Source organism: Heloderma suspectum, chromosome 3 (assembly GCF_057233095.1).
Source record: "Heloderma suspectum isolate Gila_16-S chromosome 3, 16-S_ref, whole genome shotgun sequence".
NCBI classification, from domain to species: Eukaryota; Metazoa; Chordata; class Lepidosauria; order Squamata; family Helodermatidae; genus Heloderma; species Heloderma suspectum.
The window spans coordinates 194,556,722-194,580,356 of NC_139460.1; the positions used below are offsets into that span (position 1 = coordinate 194,556,722).

At 42.6% G+C, this 23,635-nt stretch overlaps 1 protein-coding gene across 1 annotated transcript; it reads left to right on the forward strand.

Annotated features, from left to right (window-relative positions):
- Positions 1 to 244: 244 nt before the first annotated feature.
- On the forward strand, positions 245 to 23,404 carry PPIF (peptidylprolyl isomerase F). The gene is made up of 6 exons (XM_084845237.1): positions 245 to 595; positions 10,482 to 10,512; positions 11,392 to 11,480; positions 15,650 to 15,746; positions 18,835 to 18,910; positions 21,408 to 23,404. Exons 1-6 carry the CDS (start codon positions 374 to 376, stop codon positions 21,541 to 21,543), a joined length of 651 nt encoding a protein of 216 aa, XP_084701363.1. The 5' UTR covers positions 245 to 373; the 3' UTR covers positions 21,544 to 23,404.
- The last annotated feature ends 231 nt before the right edge of the window (positions 23,405 to 23,635 follow it).

Genomic DNA, 23,635 nt, shown 5'->3' on the forward strand with positions numbered 1-23,635 from the left:
AGCCCACTGAGTTCACTAGCACTTTCGGGAGAGGTGCGTAGGGGGTTGCGCCTATGTGCCAATGCCTATCTGACCCACACCCGAACAGCGCGCTCGTCTTCCCCTCAGGAAGGCCCTTGGTTCCGCCAGCCCCGTGATGCCACGCGCCGGCCGCTCGCCCGCTCCTGCCCCTGGGGGCGCTGCGGAGGCCCCGGCGGAGGCGGAGGACGGAAGCTCTTAAAAGGAGCCCGGGCGAGGCGGGGGCTCCCTCGGTCCGGCCTCCTCGACGCAGAGGCGCACCCGTGCGCGCGCGCTCCGAGGGCTGCTCTGGCACTCGGCTTCGCTTCCCGCCGCAGGACCCGCCGGCTGCTGCCGCCGCCGCCCGCCCGCCGCGATGCTGGCGCTCAGCTCGGCCCGCCGCCTGCTCCTGCTCCTGGCGCAGCCTCAGCCGGGCCGGGCCGCCGCCGGGGAGCTGCTGCTGCTGCAAGCGTCCGAGCGCGCCCGGAGCCGCGGCAGCCGTGCCTGCAGCGGCCAGAGGCGGGACGACGACGACAACCCTTTGGTCTACCTGGACGTGGGCGCTGACAACCAGCCCCTCGGCCGGGTCGTGCTGGAGGTACGCGCGGCTTCCTTTTCCCGGGCCTCCTTTCCCTTCTCGGGGGAGAGGCGGAGCGGACCTGCTCCCGGCGCCCTGCCCGTGTCTCCAAGGTGCCCTTGGCTCGTGTCTGGAAGGACCGTTGGATGAAATGGCTCTGCACAGCGGCCGAGATGTTTTGGACTGCAACTCCCAGCATTCCTGACAATTGGCCGCGCGGGCTGGGGCTGACGGGGGTTGAAGTCCAAAAGGTCTGGCGGGCACCCGATTGGGGGAAGGCTGCTTGACGCTGCTGACTGTCAGCTGGATCTTGCCCATAGTTTAGAAAAGGGAACAGGGTGGCGAGGACGCTTCTTCTTTTCACTCACCGAAGGGTTACTATCAGTTCCTTTACTATCAGCTATTCAGCCGGGTGAAACTCTTCCCATTAGGCAAGGAGTGGTAAGAAAACACCATCAGTTGAACCTCTGCCTCTTACACAGCTAAATATACGTGCCTTGTTAGAGTTCGGTGGTCTCCGCACCCCTCCCCTCGGCAAGGCTTCTGTGTGTCCAAAACGGGCAGAAATCGGTGATGCTTTCTTGCCTCAGTCTGCATGCCGGGGAGAGCGTGAAGTGGCTAAATAGCTGCGGTTTAAAGCAACAGGAGGCCCAGCCGAGGAAAACTTTGCAGCCCAAAAGTCAGCAATTTTTTTTTGTTTTCCTGATTAAGTTGGTGAAAAAGCTGTGACTGTGCGTTTATCCTCTTCCCTGATGCCTACTTATGTGAGGAGTGGCGGTTTTGATCTGTATTGTTTGTGAGTGCAGACTAGGGCCAGGAATGGTAGTTTTGGTTGGGAGTCAAAGAATGTGACCTTGAATATGTTCCCCTGTTTTCAAGGTGCCTTTGAAGGGTGTCTCTTTAAACTTAAGCTCTCAGCCCGCTTACTTGGAGTAAATTACATTACTTTTAGTGGGTCTTATTGCTTTCATTTTATTTCCAAGCAAATGAACTGTAGCAGTGGTTGTATCCAATGTTGGTCCTAGTTAGAATAGACCCATTGCAATGAATGGGACTTAAGTTCATTGAACAGAACCCACTAGATACAACCCAGTTCTCAATTCTCAGTTGAGTTCTCAGTTGAGAACTGAGTGATGAAAAGATGGATTCCCCCTGCCTGATGAATATGTATGACGTGGGAAAAACCTAAGACAAGCATTAACAGATAAAGACTAACATCCATCCCCAACCCCCAAAAGCTGGCTCAATAAAGAACTAACCAGGAGAATTTGATAGGACTTCTGGGAGGCAGAGATTGGGATCTTGACACCCCTCCAGAGGGATGGAACTCCATAATTAATATTGGGTAGTTAAAGAGAGCCCTTCTTTTCATAATCTTTGTTGCATGTAGGGGCTTGACACAAAGAGAGGGTGGCACATTCTGTGTCTGAAACTCTTGAGAACTGAGCCATGAGATTATGTTAGTTCCACTGTAATCTGGAGATAAGCCTGGGTTTGGCCATGTACTCAAGAGGGAAAGATCGTACTTTATTTAGGATTGTGAATTCTGTCTAATAGCTGATTTAGATTTTCTGGAAACAATTAGTTCCCACCCCCCAAAGCCACTAGACCAAAATGAATCAATTTGGAGAGGTTGCCTTTGGAGAGATTTATTTATTAGAATTTTAGGGAATATCTTGTGTCGATAGGGTAGAAAAGGTTGCTGAAGATGCTTGACTCCGTCATATGTTTCTTTGAGCCCTTTGGATGCTTCTTTTAAGGATGTCTAGCAATAGCTCTGTGGCTACAGCAAGGCTTTGTTTTTTACTGACTCCAATCATTATTGAGTCCTGACTTCTAACCTAGATTCTTTCTGCTTTAATGTTCCAATAGAAATCTTTGGCCCACAAAAATCTTAACAAGATCAGTTACTCAAAAGTTGTATGTATTCTTATGGAAAAGAATCCTGAAGCAAGTAAGAAGCTTTCTGTGGAGCCAATTAATACCCAGAATATTAAAAACAAGTTGTTGTTTTTTAAAGCAGGGCTCCAGAGTCTTGGGTGTGTGTGGGAGGCAGATGATGAGTTACTAAGGTGATGTTTTATCTAGCCGAGTTCATTGCATTTCAGAACAAAGAAGCAGAACAAATCCACTTTGTGTGTCCATGATAACTTGTATGATAAAAAAGTTTGTGGCCTAGAAATGTTTCATTCATGGTCTGATTACAGTGAACTGTGGAATAGTGTTTATGAAGGTGACAGGAAAGGCAAAATACATGTACGATTTTTTAATCCAATTTATTTATTCATTATTTATTTCATTTCTATACCGCCCAATAGCTGAAGCTCTCTGGGCGGTTCACAATAATAAAACAATTATTAAAAAACCACACTCTGGGTAGTTCACACAATAAAACAATACAAAATATATAAAATATTAAAACTACAGTAAACAATACAACCAGAATTAAACCTAGCAGCAGTGCAAGGATTTAAAATACAGATTTAAAACAGCAAAGCGAAAAGTCTGAAGAGCTAAAATGCCTGGGAAAATAAAAAGGTCTTCACCTGGCGCCGGAAGGAATACAATGTAGGTGCCAGGCAAACCTCACTAGGGAGCTCATTCCACAGCCGGGGTGCCACAGCAGAAAAAGCTCTCCTCCTAGTAGCCACCCGCCTCACTTCCCTTGGCAGCGGCTCACGGAGAAGGGCCTCTGAAGATGATCTTAAGGTCCAGGCAGGCACATATGGGAGGAGGCAATCCTTCAGTTAACCTGGCCCCAAGCCGTTAAGGGCTTTGAATGTTAACACCAGCACTTTGAATCAGGCCCGGAAATGGACTGGCAGCCAGCGCAGCTGGAAAAGTACTGGCATAATAAGAGCTCAGTCATTGGAAAAGACCCTGATGCTGGGAAAGATTGAAGGCAAAAGGAGAAGGGGATGGCAGAGGATGAGATGGCTAGATAGCATCACTGATGCAATGAATATGAACTTGAGCACGCTCCGGGAGAGAGTGGAGGACAGGAAGGCCTGGCATGCTATGGTCCATGGGGTCATGAAGAGTCGGACACGACTTAACGACTGAACAACAACAACAACAAATATGAGCTCATTGGTGAGTTCCTGTTAACAGTCTCGCTGCCCTATTTTGGACCAGCTGAAGTTTCCAGATCGTTTTCAAAGGCAGCCCCACGTATAACGCATTGCAGTAATCCAGACGAGAAGTTATCAGAGCATGGATAACTGTAGCTAGTTTATCTCTGTCCAGATAAGGGCGTAGTTGGTATACCAGCCTCAGCTGATAAAAAGTGCTCTGTGCCACTGAGTTCACCTGTGTCTCAAATGACAGTTCTGGATCCAAGAGCACCCCCAAACTATGAAAGTGATCCTTTAGGGGGAGTGCAACCCCCCTCCAGAACGGGTTGAATATCACCTAGCCAGGCAGACGAACCACTCACTAACAGTACCTCCGTCTTGTCTGGATTGCATTTCAGTTTATTGGTCCTCATTCAGTCCATTACTGTGCCCAGGCCGTGATTCAGAACAGCCACTGCCTCACCTGGGTTTGATGAGAAAGAGAGGTAGAGCTGGGTGTCATCTGCATATTGATGGCACCTCAGCCCACACCTACGGATAACCTCCCCCAGTGATTTCATGTAGACGTTAAACAGCATGGGGGATAAAATAGAGCCCTGTGGAACCCCATGGCATAATTGCCATGGCACAGAGCAATAATCCCCCAGCACCACCTTCTGGAGTCGGCCATCCAAGTAGGAGCAGAACCACTGCAGTGCAGTGCCTCCAACTCCCAACCCAGACAACCTATCCAGAAGGATACCATGGTCGATGGTATCGAAAGCCACTGAGAGTTCCAGGCGAATCAACAGGGTCACGCTCCCCCTGTCCCTCTCACAGCAGAGGTCATCCCACAGGGCGACCAAGGCAGTTTCCATTCCAAAACCAGGCCTGAAGCCCGATTGAAATGGATCTAGATAATCCGTTTCATTCAACAGTGCCTGGAGCTGTCCTGCAACCACCCGCTCAAGCACCTTGCCGAAGAAGGGGATGTTGGCCACTGGCCTATAATTGTTAACATTCTCCGGGTCCAGCTTAGGCTTTTTCAGGAGTGGTCTGATTACCACCTCTTTTAAAGTGGCAGGCACCACTCCCTCTCTCAAGGAGGAATTTACAACCTCCTGGACCCAGCCGTACATCCCCTCCTTGTTTGATTTAATAAGCCATGAAGGGCAAGGGTCAAGCACACAAGTGGTCGATCGGACTTGGCCAAGCACCTTGTCCGCATCCTCAGGCCTCAGTAACTGAAACTCATCCAATAGAACTGGACCAGACAGTGCTCTGAATGCCTCTGCCAATGGAACTGCATTAATCATGGTGTCCAATTCATGGCGAATCTGAGCGACTTTATCTTCAAAGTGCCGTGCAAACTCATCACAGAGTGCAACTGAGAGTCCCACAGTCTCTCTCCCTGGCCCAGAATGTAACAAGCTCGGAAAAGCTCCGCTGGACGACACTGAGAAGATGCAATGCTGGTGGAAAAGAACTGCCTTTTTGCCACCCTCACTGCCACAGAGTAGGCTCGATAGCGAGCTCTTACCTGTGTTCGGTCAGACTCAATTTAATTCTTCTGGTATTGGATTATGGGCACAAATTGGTCTGATTTTAAAATCGACCATTTCATGTTTTTCTGCAACTAACATGACTACAACTGTTTACACCAAACTCCTTGAGAAATGGGGATAGCAGTATAAAACATTTTCTGGGTTCCTCTTGAGAGGGAAATCCTTAATTATTTACCTTGGCCTGGCTATGTCAGTACTAAGAAACTGGCCAAGAGAATTAATGGGCAGGTGACTTCTACGTCAAGAGACAGGGAAGACCATAGGCTCGTAAATGGTATTGTCTACCGTGTGCAAAAGAAGAGTTTGTAGTATGTCTTGTCTGTCACATTTGTATGTCTCCCTTCCTCCAAGGAGCACAACCAGCATACAGAGGGGTAACCCCATTTTATCGTCACAACAGTCATGTCAAATAGATTAGACTGAGATAGTGGCTGGCCCAATGTTGCTCAGTTGAACTTCATGGCAGAGCAGCGATTTGAATTCCAGTCTCCCTTGTCCATGTCTGCTACACCACAGTGGTTTGGATATCCACCCTTCTGCATTCTTAGCACCATAATGTTTTTAGGGGGGAAAGTTATCTATGGGCATGGTCTATATACATCCAGTAGCTGCAGTTGGTTGAGAGCTCTGGACATAAGTTCATGGCACGTTTGCAGATATAGTTCTCCACTTCAGATGTTATGCTTACTACCAAAAGGCACAGTGGGGATTCTGTGAATGCTTCTCTTTTGTGTTGTGCAAAGCAGTTCTGAGTGCAGAATCTGGGGACTGCTAGGGTAGGATCTTGAACATGCAAGTTGACTGACATTGCTGGAAGATCAGCCCTGAATGAGAATGCCTGGAAAATTGTTCTGAAGTGTATGATGTAGCTGGGTAGGATAGCCCTGTGAATGGAAGGAGTTGGAAAGTAAAGTAGCTGACTCTGGTTTGTGTGTCTTAACTTTGAACCTCAATTGAGTTTATGGGAGTGCTATGCAGTATAAACTTGTGGAAAATGCCATTGAGATATCCTTTGAAATGTGCGGGCTATTTCCAAACCTGGTTACCTATAGCAAGTCAGGATCACCTCCAGGTGAGCAGGAAGGGAAGTTTTTCAAGAGCTGGTTCTATCACTGTGCCTCAAATCTGACTTACACACATGTGTAGACAGGCAGACCTGTAAAAAAAGTGGCATTTTAACTAGGTTGCAACTCTGAACAGCTCAGACTGGTGGGGTAACTTCAAGGGATTTAATGAAGCTCATACACAAAAATTGTGTTATATCAGAATTGTTTATCCTTGGGTTTTTCCAAGTTCCTTTTTGAGATAGTCATGAGTGCATGCCACATCATGCAAATGGGAAGCTCTGAGACATTCCCATGTCTCAGTACATTCATTCTGATGTAATCTTTGACATGTAAGTACTTGGAAGATCACTCCCAAGAGCCAGGAGTGTTATGCCCTACGTCATAAATTGGCCCAATGACACTTTTGGATGACTGAGTAGTTTTATATGCAACATCATATGATGGTAAGCAAGTAGGTCAGAGGCAAGGATGTTCAGAAAAGTGAAAATATTATAGAAGGCAAAGTTTGGGTAGGGGGGCTGCAAGCAGACACTCCTGCAAACACAACCATTTCTAACGTCCTAACCTCCCCCTGGTCGACATATAACTTGAGCTAAGCCAGGGGTGGACAAACTTGAGGTTATCATCTGCTTTGTTTTTCACTAAAACCCTGAGGTCTGCCAACCAGAGCCAGGTGCAAAATAGTGGTCCAGGAAGGCAGACACAGAATTGTGGAAGAAGGTGCTTTTGGCTACATGCTTAGCCCAGGAATTTGTTTTCAGTATCAGAACTGGAACTTGCACACAGATCCTTTCACACATAAATCTGCCCCTATTTTCCACAGCCTAATTTAGGAAGAAAATAAAGCCATTTGTTGTCACTGTTGTTAAACCATTGGGAACAGGAAACCCTTGCTGATGTACTGCAGATCGGTAGACCCCGATCTACTTTCTGCCCACCCCTGAGCTAAGCCATAAAAGCACACAACTACATATACAGTGAAGGCTAAAGTAGTAAAATTATACTATTCTGGCATTTCTTTGCCTGTTGGGAGACAAGCTTTAAAGGTTTCCTAACTGCTGTATATGTAAATCTTTACAAATAAATAAAAAGCTGTCTTCCTTAGCCAGTCCTCTTCCTGATCAGTTTCCATATGAACTACTGCTTTTTTCTTTTTTTTACTGTGGGCTATTTAATAGGCTTGCTTAATGTGTTAGAAAAGTTGGAAGTGTCAGTAGAATTCTGGTTTCTTGTAGTACCATTGTTGACTATTTTTTGTTAGATAAAAGGGTTTTCTTCACACCTGAGTGCTGTATGAGAGAGGAGGAGATAAGGACACATTTGACCTGTATTTGGATTGCCAGGTTTAATTAACAAACATTTAAGTGGTTCCTTATTTTCAGCATAAGAGGAATTACATTTGAGAAGAATTACATATATACATCAGGGGTCCTCAACCTTTTGGGCTGGTGGGCACATTTGGAATTTTGAGAGCATGTTATAAGTGCTTTCACAAAATGGGTGCCATAAATGGGACTTCCCATTCACAAAATGACTACCATTCTAGATACGGCTAGTTGCAAAACACGCATTTCACAGATCCTTTCATACATAAATCTGCCCCTATTTTCTACAGCCTAATTTAGGAAGAAAATAAAGCTATTTGTTGTCACTGTTGTTAAACCATTGGGAACAGGAAACCCTTGCTGATGTACTGCAAATCGGTAGATTTGCAATTCACAATTGCAAATCTACAATTGCAAATCCCATTCAATTGCAAATCCCATTCACAAAATGACCATGCTAGACATGGCCAGTTGCAAAACACCCATTTCCCAATAGGGAAACTGGTGAAGCTAAAACAAAATTAACTTGCCCAAGAACCTCAGTACAAGGCATTGGTGGGTTCTGAATTCCAAAACACAAAAACATTCTTTTGAACCCACAGTTTTATGCTCCATTTCACAGGAGGTAAACTTAGGCTTGAAAGGGGCTGCGGTGGCTTAGTGGTTAAGACGCTGAACTGCAGACTGGAAGGTCGGCAGGACAGCAGTTCGAGACCCGAGTGCTGAGTGACGGAATGAGCTCCCGTCTTCAGTCCCAGCTTCTGCCAGCCTAGCAGTTCAAAAGCAAGAAATTGCAAGTAGATAAAAAGGTACCGCCTCAGCGGGAAAGGTAACAGCGTTACGTGCACCTCGGTGTTCAGTCATGCCGGCCACATGACCACGGAAGCGTCTTCAGACAGCGCTGGCTCTTCGGCTTAGAAACGGGGATGAGCACCGCACCCTAGAGTCGGACATGACTGGTTGGGGACACCTTTACCTTTAAACTTAGGCTTAGACAAGTAACTTGGACAAGAAACTGAGTATAAGACAGAGGTGGGATCTGAACTCCAAATGTCAAATCATATATTTGCCCTCACAAAACATAACAAAATACCCATTTCACAGAGGGCAAACTGGTGATGTTCAGAAAACACATGCACACACGTGCACGTGTGCACACACACCCAAATAAAAACCTAGGCAAAACACACACATAGGCAACACACATGCTGCACCAAAATGAACACATCAACAAACATCCCAGGTTTAAAAAAAACAGCCCCCATGTAGCACATGCAAAATGCGGCCTTGCTCCCCAACACTCCTGTAGCCCCCCACGGATGCTCCCCGCCACCCTCTATAGCCCCCTGGGATGCCCCCTACTATCACCACCTCATTCTTATGGGGGAGGGAGGTTGGGATGGCTAGGGACACTTCAGAACAAAGTACTGGGCTGCAGCCACCCAACATCTTTATTCTCTAAGAGTGCCTCCGCAGCCCTTTATTCTTGGGAATAAAGATGGAGTGGTGCTGGAGGCTTGGCTTTGCACCATATGGGCCTTCCAGTTAATGTTTTTAAATTAAAAAAATACATTTTAATTTTTAAAGAACAAAATGCCTGGCAGGTGCCATGGAAGGTGTCTGCAGGCACATTGGTGCCTGTTGGGGACAATTCATTTAGCCCTGAATTGTATGTGAGTATTTTATGGATTAACATTTTCACCCTCCCTTTCCCATATAGCTTAAGCCCATCAGAGAGAGGCTAACTGCCTGATCTCCAGAAATTCCTCTACATGGAAGAACTGATCAATGTGTGAAGAGTGTGGTCACCATGATTTGGTTTCCACAGAATTAGGGGAAGCTTCGGAGAATTTTGAACTTAAAGCCTGTGTTTCCAGTACTTTGTGGCACAATATAACTTTTCTTGTAGAGGAAAAAGAGATGTGTGATCCTTTAAGGACCTGTTTGGACATGATTGCACCTTTGCCCTGGGTTTGTTCTGGTTTGGGGAGCAGGCTTGCACTCCCTCCCCCACTCCTGCCATGCAGGGTAGGAGTCCACAATAGCTACTTAAACACAGGATTTTTCCTCTGATCCTAATAATACAAGTAGTGTGAACATGCAGTTTGATAGCAAGCATATCCTACAAAAGAGTTGTGGAAATCTTTGGGAACTCCAGTACCATCTAGACAAACTAGTCAACATTTATAGATAGTACCATAAGCTCAGTGCATCATACAGCATATTGTACAAAACTCTCCCCACAAATGTTATAATTTTCAGAATTCTAAAACTTGATATATAAGGACCTCTTCACAGATGGCACATCATGACTTCTTGGGTGTACACCTAAAAATGTGATATGTGAATGTCACGAACAGGTGTTTCAAAACATGTGTATCATGCAGGCATATGCATCAAAGTTAAGATGTATTTTGGCTCCCTGTTCAGTATACAGTGATGTTTGTTGCTGTATACTGTGTAAAATGGACCTTTATTGCAACTCTTTTGCCTTAGTTTTTTAATCTATTTTACCTGTCAGGTTAATACAATTGCATTTATCCTTTCAGTGCACCTAACCAGGTACTTCAAAAGACTTGAATTTGTTCCTGGAAAAACTGCCGCTCTTGTATTTCAGGGTGTATATTCGTAAATATTATGCCCAGCATATGAGCTGTTTACAGAAGACATCTTGAATTAATACATGAAAATGTTCAATTGAGTGAAGACAAAGGCACAGGTTTGCTACTTTCTAAGGGCTGACCTATTATGATTTGAGGTTATACCTGGCACAGATTGTATTATGCTGATCTCCCATTAAAACGTTATGCCTTTTTGTGATTTTTTTTTAGTCGTAAAGAATGGACCATATATTTTATGTTAAGCTGTAATGTGTTTTCTCTTTTTTCTCCTAATAGCTGAAAGCTGATGTGGTGCCAAAGACTGCAGGTAAGGCTGTGCTTTTGCCAATGCTTAATGTGATTGTTAAGGTTGCGTAGATTGTGTTGGCAAGGAAATAAAGGAAAATTGAGATGCTTTTTCTTTATGTTTCAGTCGGCATTGTGGTTGCGAGAGTAGGCCATAAGGAAGACCAGCTTCATCTTCCCTACTAGCAAATATGCCCCAGGATAAGTGTTGCAAAAATGCAGGTTTTGCAGGGATGGAAAAGGCTGCTTTTGAAGGGGGATGGGTTTGTAAAGTGCTAGTGTGTCCATACATACATCCCTTTGGGATCATATCTTTAGGCCTGAGGAAGATAGTGCAGCATTGCACCCTCAGGCTGTACAACTTCAGGCTGCAGGTGGAGGCTCACATGATTGAATGCATATTACAAAAAAACTAGCATGTTGGGGAGAAGCCTTATTAGGGAACATTTCTCCCTGACTTGCTAAATTTCTGTGAGCATTCAGTCCTTTGAGCTCCTACTGGCAGCCTGAAGTTGTACAGCCCAGACATAGTTTTATCACCTCAGTGAAAACTAGTCCCAAAGTTCCTTTTAAGTTAATGATAATGGCACATACGAAGCTGTTGGCAACTGGTTTTCTTTAGGCATATCTAAAACGTTAAAGCCCTTTCCTAATACATTTCAAGTATGCAAATCTCAGTAACCCAGAATGGCAAGGAGGAGTTTTGTAGCAAATGTAAAAACGTTCCCAGTCTAGGTAAAATTATTTCTTTTTTCAGATTCTTTTTATATGTTCTAAATGCTGCCTTGAAACATGTGTTATCAGTGCTTATAGTTCTTGTAATGTCCGAAGTGATTCTTTTACATTTGATTTAGTTTTTCTGTTGATAACAAAGCTTCCCTCTCCATTCCACACTCCCCAGAAAATTTTAGAGCACTCTGCACTGGAGAAAAAGGTTTTGGATACAAAGGATCCACCTTCCACAGAGTGATACCTTCTTTCATGTGTCAGGTAATGAAACCAAAAGTTTCTACTAAGCTCCTTGAAGCTGAAAAAGCTTGTGAAGTGATTCTTTGTAACTGGATGAAATACAGCTTCCTGGAAAATGTTTTCATGGGTGCCAGAAATAATATAACAGTGTTGACAATAATCACTGTTACAACAACGGGAAGCTCTTGTATTGTAAGCTGTTTTTCAGTAGTAACTGTCAAGTTGCTATATGACAATCCAGTGAATTCTCAACATCCCTTGGTGATGTGGCTAGCATCTTTCTGAAGGGAAACTGGCAGTAGTATGGAGCCTTGGTTGGTCCAAGATAACTGGGTCTGGCATGAACCATGTGTCTTGGAATAGAGCACAGGCAGAAGGACCTGTGTCTTACCCACAGTGCATTGCATGCTCACGTACACAGTAGAGTGGGGATACTGTTAGTTGAATGCACATTGCCTCTGGTCTAATGATTTTGAAAATTGAGACCTTTCAAACACAGGAACCTACTGTATCAGACTATTTTAACATGGCATTCTGCAAAGGTTTGGAGCTTGCTTTTTTATATTTAAAACACTGATACGTCTATAATATCGTAACTATGGAAGTTTAGCAAATAATGATTTAATGTCAGTAAATAGCTAGTGCTGCCCAGATTGCTTTGGGAAGCCCTGTGTAAAACTATCTGAGCTTTTATCTAGTAGTGACAGTCTTTTACTCTCTCACTAAAGCGGGCATTAGTGAGGGAAAAAAGCTTTGGGTGTTTATGTAGAATGGTAATGAGCCTTGCCTGGTCAGAGGAAAACTGGTGGTACACCTTTGCCCTTCTTGTCATTTGACAGCAGCATCCCCATAAAGCTGTATTTTGCTGTTGATAAGAGTAACTATTTCAAAGACAAATATCACAGGCATCTTTACAAATAATAAATCTAAAAAGGGTATCTGTTTATGTTGTATTGCACTGTCACTGAGATGTTTGACTTGGAGGTACATCTGAGCTGGCAGTTCTCCTTCTAATTTGGATGCCGAATTGCTGTAAATAATCCATAAAGGAATTTTATTTTCAAAAGTAAGGGGATAGTATACAGCCTAGTAAGAGAGCAGATGGTCCGTGCAAAGTTAAATCTGCATAGCTGCTTTGCTGTGGACTGGGTAATATTAGTCTTCCCTCTTCACATGAAGGCTGTATTTCAACAGGGTATGAAGTTAGATGGCTTTTAATGCATTCAAAATGGGAGCCTCTATAAAAATAATTATGGTCTGGGAGATGCATGCGGAAAACCACTTTTCTCTTTCACAAAAATGATCGCGTTGCCCTTTCACCTGGCCTTGTTCTCAGGCCTGCATCTAAGTGCCCTGGTATGAAAGACAAATCTGTACTTGTGCTCCACTCAGGTCTGAAATCTTCCCCCTCTCCCCCTTTTGGAATCATGTTTCCTTCTTCCACAACTCCATTTGTTTCCTTCCTCTTCAAGAAATTACAGTGGTGGCTGGCTAGTGTCAGGGACAAATATTGTTGGGCTGGTCTAACGTGTCTGTCCTTGTTTGTTGGGTTTGGTGAGTGTAGATGTTGGAAGGAAAGTCATTCTTGTATATAAATACTGCCCTCTTCGCAGTAATAATGAGGACTTGGTATTAGACAACCCATAAATAGTTTTCCACTTTACATTTTCAGTACTTGTCACCAAAGAATGTCCCTAACTCCTGGTTCTTTTCTCACCACCCTATTGAGTTGTCAGGTGAAAATATTTAAAATCTTTGCTTAGAAAGAGCTCTGCACTTACTGTGTTTGTGACGTATGTTTTTAGGCTCTCTAAACAGGCACTCTGATCTGAAGTACACTTATTTGAAAGTAAGCTCTGTTCAGGTGTGAGTTAAGAATGTAATATTCATTTTCTAATGCTGTAATAAGAATGCCTGTCATTCCACAATGAAAACGTGAGGTCAGCATGATGTAGCTAATTGGTACAATTAGTGGTACTGATCCTTGACAATTTAAATACCCTTAAATGATAGCGTGTGCTTCCTGGCATATTCAGCTATAACCAAGGTATTGTGTAATGTATTTAATTCCAGTTCCTCTAAAGCAGGGGTAGGCAGCCTGTTGCCCTTCAGATATTTTTGGATTACAACTCCCACAAGCACCAAGCCAGTAGTCAAGGATTATGGGAGTTGTAATCCAAAATGCCAGGAGAACAGTACGTTGCCTACCCCTGGTTTAAAGCACAATCCATGTTACCTTGGATTTTTTTTGTTAAATGAAAGTATGTTGGTCTTTTTTGGAAAACGCTATTGCAGCAAGCCAACACATGATGGCAATTCCAGATCACCTTTCTGTCATATAATGGTTTCAGTACTAACCATAGTTACATAAGTAGTCTGTACAACTGATTTCCAAGTAAACATGGTTAGAACTGAGATGAATAAATCAGCGCGTGCACGCGCGCACACACACACACACACACACACACAGACTATAGTTTGTACGCTGGCGGCCTAGAAATAATTTTGGAGAGATGCCCTAAATAACAGCATATCACATTCATCTTCTGAGGGAGGACGTTCAGTCACATTCAGTAAAACCTTTTGACCTTTCCAAGAGCTCGAACTTGCTTCAAATGTCCTTGTAGGTATGTTAGAGTAGGCTGGTAGTTTGAAAATTGTCAACAGACGAGAGCTTAACAAAACCTCAGATAACAATACTATTAATTCCAAATTCTTCCTAGACATTGGGCAGAAGCCAACGTCATGTGAACAAAAGTCCACTTGTGCAACAGGATTTCTCCCTCTCTCCTCTCCCCTGTGCCCCCTCATAATCTTCAGAGGGTCTCCCAACCTTCCAGAGCAGGTTTTGAGGGTGTGGAGAGGGCTGCTAGGGGAAGGAGGACTTCCCCCCTCCAGATTCTGCTGGCAGGGAAGCAGTTTCATCGGCAGAAAAGCTTCATTGGACTTCACCCTTTATGAATAACTTGGCATTATTGCCAAATATATTATCCTCCCAGCTCCTGTATTGTATAGTGTCACACTTGGAGTTTCATGAGGTTGTGCTGTGAATGTCTCCACCTCCACTAGCAGCGGTCTGTGAAGTAGAGTGGGAGCAGGGGAAACGCAGTATTATCACATATCATATGATGGGCTTCACACAACATTTTGGGGGGAAGAAGAAAAGTAAGGCACAGGAATGTTTTTCACACGTTTATCACACTTAATTCTGCCCTGAGGCTGCATTCTGCAAGTGAATATTAAAACTTGAGGCCATTGAAGCAGAGTAATACTTACGTAACAGGTTCGTACTGCCTAGTTTCTTTTCAAGACAATTAGCAATACTTAAAAGTCACTGAGGACAGGGTGGATTAACAGTGGTGAGCTGTACGAAGAAATGGTGCACAATCTTGCTAATTTTTAAAGAATTCATTACCAGTGAGGCAATCAAAATTATTCAGATGTGTGATGACTATTGACCATCCCATCAATGTTAATATCCAGCTTTGTTCTTTGTTAGAATTATGAGCAGAGGATATTTCCAGTTTTGTTAAGATTCAGTTATTGTTTACCACAAGGCTATTGCCGCTAAACCGCAGCTTGTATTCACACAAAGATTAGTGTTTCAGAGCCAATTCATACTTCATATTTTTACATGAAAAAAGTTTAAATGGCACAAATACACATGACTGGTACACATGTGATCAAATATCCGGGTTTCCTTGCAATCAAAGTCCTGCTTCTGTGTTCATTGTGGGAAAACCTGACCATATAAACCTACACCATTCACAGTTGATTTGTTTTTGCCATGTATAACTATGATGCCCAAGGCCACCCAGTAAATGTAGTGGCTGACTGTAGATTTGAATTCTCATTTCCCTAGTCTAAATCAACACTTTATCCACTGGCTCTTTAATTACGTTAATAAATTATATTTCCTGACTGCTCAAAGCACTTCACATTATTGTCTTAGGTCTGACAACAACCCTGTAAGTTGTTCCCCACTTTTACAGATGCAAAACAAAGAATACTCAGTCATAGCTCATTTTCCTAACTGCTCTACTCTACTGGCAAATCTTGTAATATTTTAGATGCCTCTCGAATAATAATCTATATTATGGGCATTACCTGAAGTCTATAAGCTTCATTTAGATAGAACTACTCTGCATTGCTGTGTGTATGTAATTAGAGATAAATTGTATTCCTTCCAGGGTGGTGATTTTACTAATCATAATGGCACAGGAGGCAAATCTATATATGGCAGTCGATTTCCTGATGAAAACTTCATCCTTAAACATGTTGGACCAGGTAAGCAAACTTTCTCTTCCCATATTTCCAACTCCTCTCAAGTGCCACTTACAGAAACATATACTGGAAGTAGGGAAAAGCTTGGCTTGGATTTCCAAGTCTGTTTACATGACGCTGGTTGTATGATAAGCTCATGAGCAACAAGGCCAGCTTCTGAGACTGAATGTCCCAGGGCCTGCCACTCATGTCCCAAACTGGTTCTGGAACCTAATACAAGCAACCCCACCCCTGCTGCAATTGAATAGCAAAGATCCTTTTCATATTGTAGCTGTGAATGTGACCTTATTGGGAAACTTGGGTTCAGTGTCATCAGTATGCAGATGACACTCAGATCTGCTTCTCCTTTTCACATGATCCTGGTCTGGCAGTGAATTGTCTTAACAATTTCTGCCTGGAATAAATAATAGCCTAGAGGTGGGAGGCAGGAGAGAGGAATAAACTGAGACTCAAGCCAGGTTAAGTCAGAGTTCTTTTTGGAGGAAAAATGGAGTTAGTATTAATCCAGTTCTGATGATGAGGCAACTTATGACCTGCCAGATGTTGTTGGATTGCAACTCATAATATCCTGCACCATTGGCTATGCTGGGAGGGGAGTTTCAGGCCAATGACATCTGGAGGGCCACAAGTTGTCCACTTCTGCCTTAGAGGATTAGGTTCACAGATAGGGGTGTTCCCAATGTTGGGAAATGTAGGCCAAAGTAGGATTCATAGCCCAGAACTACTGAATTGGATTCATACAGCAGTTGTGGCCCTTTTGAGGGAAAAAAAGGCTGAACTTGCCATAATTATCCATACATTAGTAACCTCCAAAGTAGACTAACTACAATGTGTTGTACATGGAGCTGCTTGTGAAGACTACTTGGAAGCTTGAGTGGCTCATTCAGAATATGGTGGCCAGATGATTGGCTGGTTCTCATAGAACTGATTGTATCTTGCCAGTTCTTAAACTTCACTGGCTCTCTATTGGTTTCCAAGTGCAACTCAAAGTGCTGGTTCTTACCTTTTAAAGTCCTAAATAGTCTTGAGGCTGGGGACAATCAAGGATTGTTTTCTCCCACATAGACATGCCCATACATTCTGATTCTCTGTAGAGGTTCTGTTTCACACACCCTCCTCTTCTGAAGTGAAGTAGATGACTTATGGGGTGTGGGAAGCGGAGGGAAGAGTGCTTTTGGAACTATGGAATATTTTTCCCAACCACACCTGTCAACTGCCTGCATTGCTGATTTTTAAAGGCGACTTTTAAAAACCTTTTATCCATGCTTTTGGTGGACTTAAAACTTTTAGTTTGTGGTATCTGTGTTCACTGCTTTTAGTTGCTGCCCTTCTTACTAAGAGTCATTTTGGTAGCTGTGTGTGATACTTTGAGTCAAAATGTTATGTGATTGTAAGCTGGTTTATGGGACCTAAAATGCCCCCAAAGATGAGATGCCTGTATTTGAAATAGGTGGAGGATCTGTGTCCCTGTGTGAGAGAATCTGTAGGTCCAGCCCTATTTCTGGCCTTTTTAGTAGGCTGACGTACAGAAATTAGCAAGTGAAGTTTTTCCTGCAACTTCCAGCCAACAAAAGTGTCACTTGCTAAGTTTTTGTGTCAGGCTGCTGTTAAAAGCCACAGAAACAGAACGAGCTAGCAAATGTAGTAGGTTAGGTAGACCATAGTCCAATCTCTTTCTGTATTGGAACAAAATCTTCAGACTTTTCAAGGCTTATTGTCTAGAGGACATTGCTTGTCACCAGTGGTAATTACCACTGAGATCTTAATAATATAGAGTGGGATATAAATGTTTTAAATAAAACAATTAAATAAATAAATTGGGTGAATGGCTGTTTAGTAATATATCCACCCTACAGTTGGAATGACATTACGTGGGAATGGTTCTAGCAGAGACTGGGAGATGATTACTCTTCAACAGGAGATACATTGTATTTACTGCTTAGGTTAGAAAAAAGGCAAGTAAGGGGAGACATGATAGAAATGCACAAAATTATGCATGATGTAGAAAAAGTGGATAGGGAAATACTTTTCTCCCTCTCCCATAATATTGCAACCCGGCATCATCCCATGAAACTGATTGGTGGGAGATTCAGGACAAACAAAAGGAAGTACTTCACACAGCGCATAGTTAAACTATGGAATTTGCTACAAGATGTAGTGATGGCCACCAATTTGGATGGCTTTAAAAGGGGATTAGCCAAATTCATGGAGGCAACTAGTCCTGATGGCTGTATGTTACCTCTGGTATCGCAAGCGGTATGCCGGTGTTCACCAGTTACTGGGGAACATGACCAAGAGGTCAGTGGCTGGTTGGCCACTATGTGAACAGAACGCTGGATGAGATCCTGCATGGCTTATCTTTTGTTCTTACCTAAATATCTTATATCTCATGTTCTAGGGCAGGACTCTGGCTTAAGCCTTAAATAAGCATAATTAAAACACTATCAGAGCTGGGTAATTTGAAACTGGCACATATTAACTGTGTTGCAATAACTGTAATCATACCCTGAAAGCCAAGACCCCGTGAGTTTATCCTTGTGCATTAATAAAGGAAAGAAATGGCACAAGGCAAGACTGTCCAGAATAACATGCTCCTTTCATCCTCGGAATTATCCCTAGGAAAAGCTCTCAAGTTGCATAATGCTGTCTCAGTCATGCTATTCAGCTTGTTACCATCTTCATTGTTTAGAGTAGTAGACTATATATGTGGTGTTCTTGTTTTTTTGCCAAGCAGAACTTGGAATTGTTTGACGAAAAGCAGTAGGGGGGAGTGAGTCTAGCACTGAAGATGCATAAAGAAAAGGGAGAGAGGAAATCTTGGATTCCTGGCAAGGAGGATAGAATCAATTGGTTCCACTTGCGGAAGCTCTTGGAGAAATATGAGCTAGTGCCTGATTCTTCCAGCACAATATCAGATCTTTTAGCACTTGCTTACAATGGGATGTTTTGTGAGCTCTCTGGTATTACCGTTCCCTATTCTAACTACAGGACAAAAAACAAAGAGGAGGCTTCATGCAAAAACATCCTGAATTACTGTTTGTATTTTGTTTTTGAATGGTGAAGTTAAATTGCTGTCTTGTTGCTTTTGCAGGTGTTCTCTCAATGGCCAATGCTGGACCCAACACCAACGGATCTCAGTTCTTCATTTGCACAGCCAAAACTGATTGGTAAGCATTCTGGAAACAAGCATACGGTTCTTTGAGACAAGATTTTCTCAAATTTTGGTAACTTGCTCAGGAAGCCAGTGAGGTTGTATGGGTTGTGAAAATGACCTCTAGAAACTTTATATATATTAATAAGTAAAGTTGTGGCTGTTCCCATTACTTTAAGAAAGTAGCAGAACTCTTCTGCAAGACTGCAGGTATGCAGGATTTTATACTTTTACATGACTTTTGCCCCTTATAAAAGTGCTCCCATCTTGGCGACTTTTCCAGGAGTGGCTGCATACAGGAATATATCTGGTCACCGATTCAGAGTGAGGGCAATGCTTTCTTTTTTCACCCTCTATTGGCTTTGTGGTGTCATTTTCTGGCTATATGGCATTGATATGTTCTCAGTGTGGTCCCCAGTTGGCTAGGAACATCATACTTGGATGCCTAGAGCAAACAAAAGGTGCAGAAGCAGGTCAGAGAAACATGCAGTCACAAATTGCCAGTGTAAAGGCTATAAAGAAAGGAGTAGGTGGGGCTGGGAAAAATTTGTTCACCCAGCCCTCTGAAAGCTCCCCTTCTGGCTATAGACATTTTTGTACAACTGTAATGTAAATGGCAAACAAGCATTTATAGAACAATGTATTGGATAGAAGGTTCAGGCAAGGCTTCAGTATTTACAAGCATCTACACTGTGGTTTAGTCTTACTGAAGTGAGTATTGGATGCTGTTCTCCCTATGTAACCTTCCTAACATATCATGTACAGAGAGAAAGACTACATTTTTATAACATGCATGTTTTTTCTGCCTGCTAGTGAAAACACATAATGAGCAGAAGTCAACTCCATAGTCATCTTTTGTCACTTGACACATGCAATCAACAGAGTGGTTGAGGGCTAGTGTGACTTCGACAAACACACCCCATAATGAGCAGAACAAAAATGTCTTGAATTGCCCACTGGTAGTTGGTAGCCTGGGCGCATATCAGATTCTGACCCTTAACTGTTCAGTTGATTAGGCCAAACAGTATTGTTGGGATTTCAGTCTTCCAACATGTGATGTCTCTGGTATTTGGTTTACACTCCTAAGGGCTTAGTCAAATGTCATTGCACTGAATAGGTATCTGTGGACTTTAGATCATGTATTGCCCTGGTGTTAGCCTTCAACCTGTATCAACATACACACTTTCTGTTGAAATTGGGCAGGGTTGGGCAACTCATAGCCCTCCAGATGTTTTGGCCTACAACTCCCATCATCCCTCACCATTGACTATGCTGGCTAGGGCTGATGGGAGTTGTAGGCCAAAACATCTGAAGGGCTAAAAGTTGCCCACCCCTGCAATAGAAAATCCTACCTTATTGTCCTACCTTTCCAAGTAACTTTCTAGTGTTTATTTACCATATCAAACATTCTGTACTGCCCCAGTGTATCCTCTGCTATTTTAGTCTGAAAATTTCTAGGTACCTCTCTATAAAGCAGCCTTCCCGAAACTGATGCCCTCCAGATATGTTTGACTGCAACCCCTATTGTCTCCAGCTTCCATGGCCAATGGTCATGCTGGCTGGGGTTGATGGGAGTTATAGTCCAACACATCTGGAGGGCATCGGGTTGGAGAAAGCTGCTATAAAGCCATGTATTCAGGGGAAAGGGATTCTTCCTTCCCACCCCACCCACCCAGCGTGAAGCCTTAGAGTCTGCCTGTATGTCTGGCAGTCTTAGACAAGTATTATTTTTTTGGAGTACAATTATTGAAGGTCATCAAAGATGGCACTTGATTATTGCAAACAAACTTATAGAGGACAGGTCTATCAATAGTTTTTAGTAATTTATGGTTAAATGAATAACCACTGTAAGAAGCAGCCTACATGTGAATGCAGGTTCTGGGGACACTGCTGGTGAGATTCTAGTTATATCTGGCTAGCAAGTTTTGGAAACAATGCTAGACTAGAAAGAGGTCTGATACATACTGGCAGTTCTTATGAAGTGGGGTAGAGCTAAGGTAAGAGTCCCTTTGGGCCAGGTTGAACTCAGAATTACAGCAAAAGGCTGCAGCGGTCTGAGGACTGCAGCAAAGGGTTTCAGTGGCCAGTTGCTGACATCTCTGCCATGGTTACAGCTGCTTTTCTGCTTTCATTTTCCATCCACTCAGCATGCCCATTTCAAGATGTAGGAGACCTGGCAGACATGTAGCAATGGCTGTAACTCTGGTTTGTCCATTCAGATGCTGCACCAAAACATAATTTGCAAACTCATTTCAAACCATGGTTTCTAATTTTGGTTTGCTGGATGATTGCAATGTCAATTCAAACATCATGCCAACCATAGATAAGCTTCCTTAACTAGTTTAGTTTGGTACTGAATTGTGTCTTTCTATGATTTGTAGAATTTTTTTAATAAATAAGGAAATTCTGTTTTTCAAGTTGGATCATTCTGTCATGTCTTCCCTCTTCTACTGCAAGTGTAAAAGCAGCTCTGCATTGCATTTTGCCTTCATACATTGTTTTTGTTGTTGCAGGCTGGATGGAAAACATGTTGTGTTTGGCCATGTGAAGGAAGGAATGGATATTGTGAAAAAAATTGAAACCTTTGGCTCCAAGAGCGGAAAGCCTTCAAAGAAGATAGTCATTACTGACTGTGGTCAGCTGTCATAATTCAAGGCCTCTCTGGTGGGATCCATACAAATCATTACTTGCACATTTCTCATCTGGATTTGGACTTAAAATAAAAGTAAACCTTGCTGAGCCTTGGTCAGAAACAAGTATATGAAGAATTCCAGTTTTTAAAATCCACTTGAACTATTTTCAGGGTTTTTTTGTAATTTTGACATAGTACTACTATGGTACTACTTTTGATATAAGTGAAGATTGTGTCTTATGTTTGATAATGGTAATGCAAGAACAAAGGCTGCTAGCAAAGGTAGCACATAATGTGAACTGTGAATCTTACAGAAATATAAACACTGAGTTGTAAGAATCTTAAGTAGTATTTTCCCATCTAAATATTTTTTTTAAATAGTCTGTAGTAGTCTGGTTGAACAGGTACTTGAACTGTCCTGTTTCAAGTGAATGTATTAACTGATATGTAATACTTGACAAATATCCAGCCTCCATAGATGGATGTATCAAACATGGGTAGCTAACTGTTTAACTGTTGACTTGGGAGTTCAGGTGAATTGTTTCATTTCTGTTTGGTAACAAGTTTGAAGCCAAACTGATAAAGCACCTTTTAGTTATGTTCTTGAGATTTTACTACCCAAAGGGCTAAATATCCTCATTCTTCAAGAATACATCAGTACTTGATGCAAGCTACATGCATAGAATTAGTGGATTTCTTAGTTGATTGAACTATGCTTCACACATAGTAACTGGCTTATGTAAGGGGCTGATATTAGACTGCCTTTCTCTTGGCGGACCACCTATGTCACTACATATCCTATTAAAACCAGAGTAAATAGCTTCAAGGCTATTAGGCATGGAGATCTTTGATAGAATTGGGGGAGTTTGAGCATTTGATTATTTCTAGCCTTTAATTTTCTTCACTCTGTAGTTGATTTACATGATCAGAAAGTTCAGCTGAAGCAAGCTGAATTCAAGAAGAAATATTGAACAATGAGGGCCCTTTGGCTCATGTTCTGGGCATATCTGCATTACAGGTATATATTGTTTAATATTTTAATTGTCATGACTCTTCCTTCCCCCACCCCCAAATAATTCTTGAGATTTTAAGGTGTTGATGACTCCTTATAGATCCTCAAGCCCCCTCACAGAACAACACTTAACTGTTTCCCTATGGACAGAGGGAATGACTGAGTGTTAAACCAATTTCTGTAGTGTAGCTAAGTCCTCTATCTCAGGATATGTGACCCACATAATCAGTAGCATTGTAATTATCTCAGAGGTGTAACAGTGAGTTCAAAATTCACTACAAGCCCATAGTGATGGAATTATGATTAACAGTACGGAGCAAGGAAGTATGGCTAAAACAAGCTGATATTATCTATGCTTACAAATGAAGGTTGCTGATGATCCATGAGTTGTTGACCTCTGAAATAGCCTTGAGTTCTGTTGAAACAAGCTAAGAATATCCTGTTTGTGGAGCTGCTAGTTGCTTGTGAATTGTGCCTCTCTCCGTTAAGGGGGAAATTAAACTGGAAACCTTACAAGACTGTTTTTAGGTCGCAGCAAAGCTACCTTTTAATTTTCAATATAGATTATGATGAACTACTCGTAGGAGATGTACCTGAGTGTTTGGTAAAGTAAACATTTAAAATGTGAAGGCCGTTGCAGCATGTGAGTTTATATTTCTATAAAACAGGACATCGCTGCAGGTTTACAATGCTGCATTTTGCATTAGACCCATGCGTGTGGTGTGAAAGGCTAAGTATAATTAAAAACAAAAACAAAATGTGATACTACTTTAGTCAGTTGTTCTTGCATTCTTTGAAGTATTTTTGAATGTCCAATCTAATTTGTTTTGACTTGCGTTTAGTGTTAATAAATGATATATTTCTTGCATTTTTTGTATATTTAAGATAATTAAATCCCTTTTGTAAGAAATTATGGCCCATTTCTTTCCTAAGTATATTAGTAAAAGTGGCTTAGGCTTGTGAAGAGATATAAGAGCAGCTTCTTCTACCAGGTTGATTGTGACTGTATCATTTTGTGAACATAGCGCACACATTGCAGGTCACCACTGGAGAGCCATCACTGTCTGTCGTCCTAGCTCTTGCTGTCGTTGTAAACC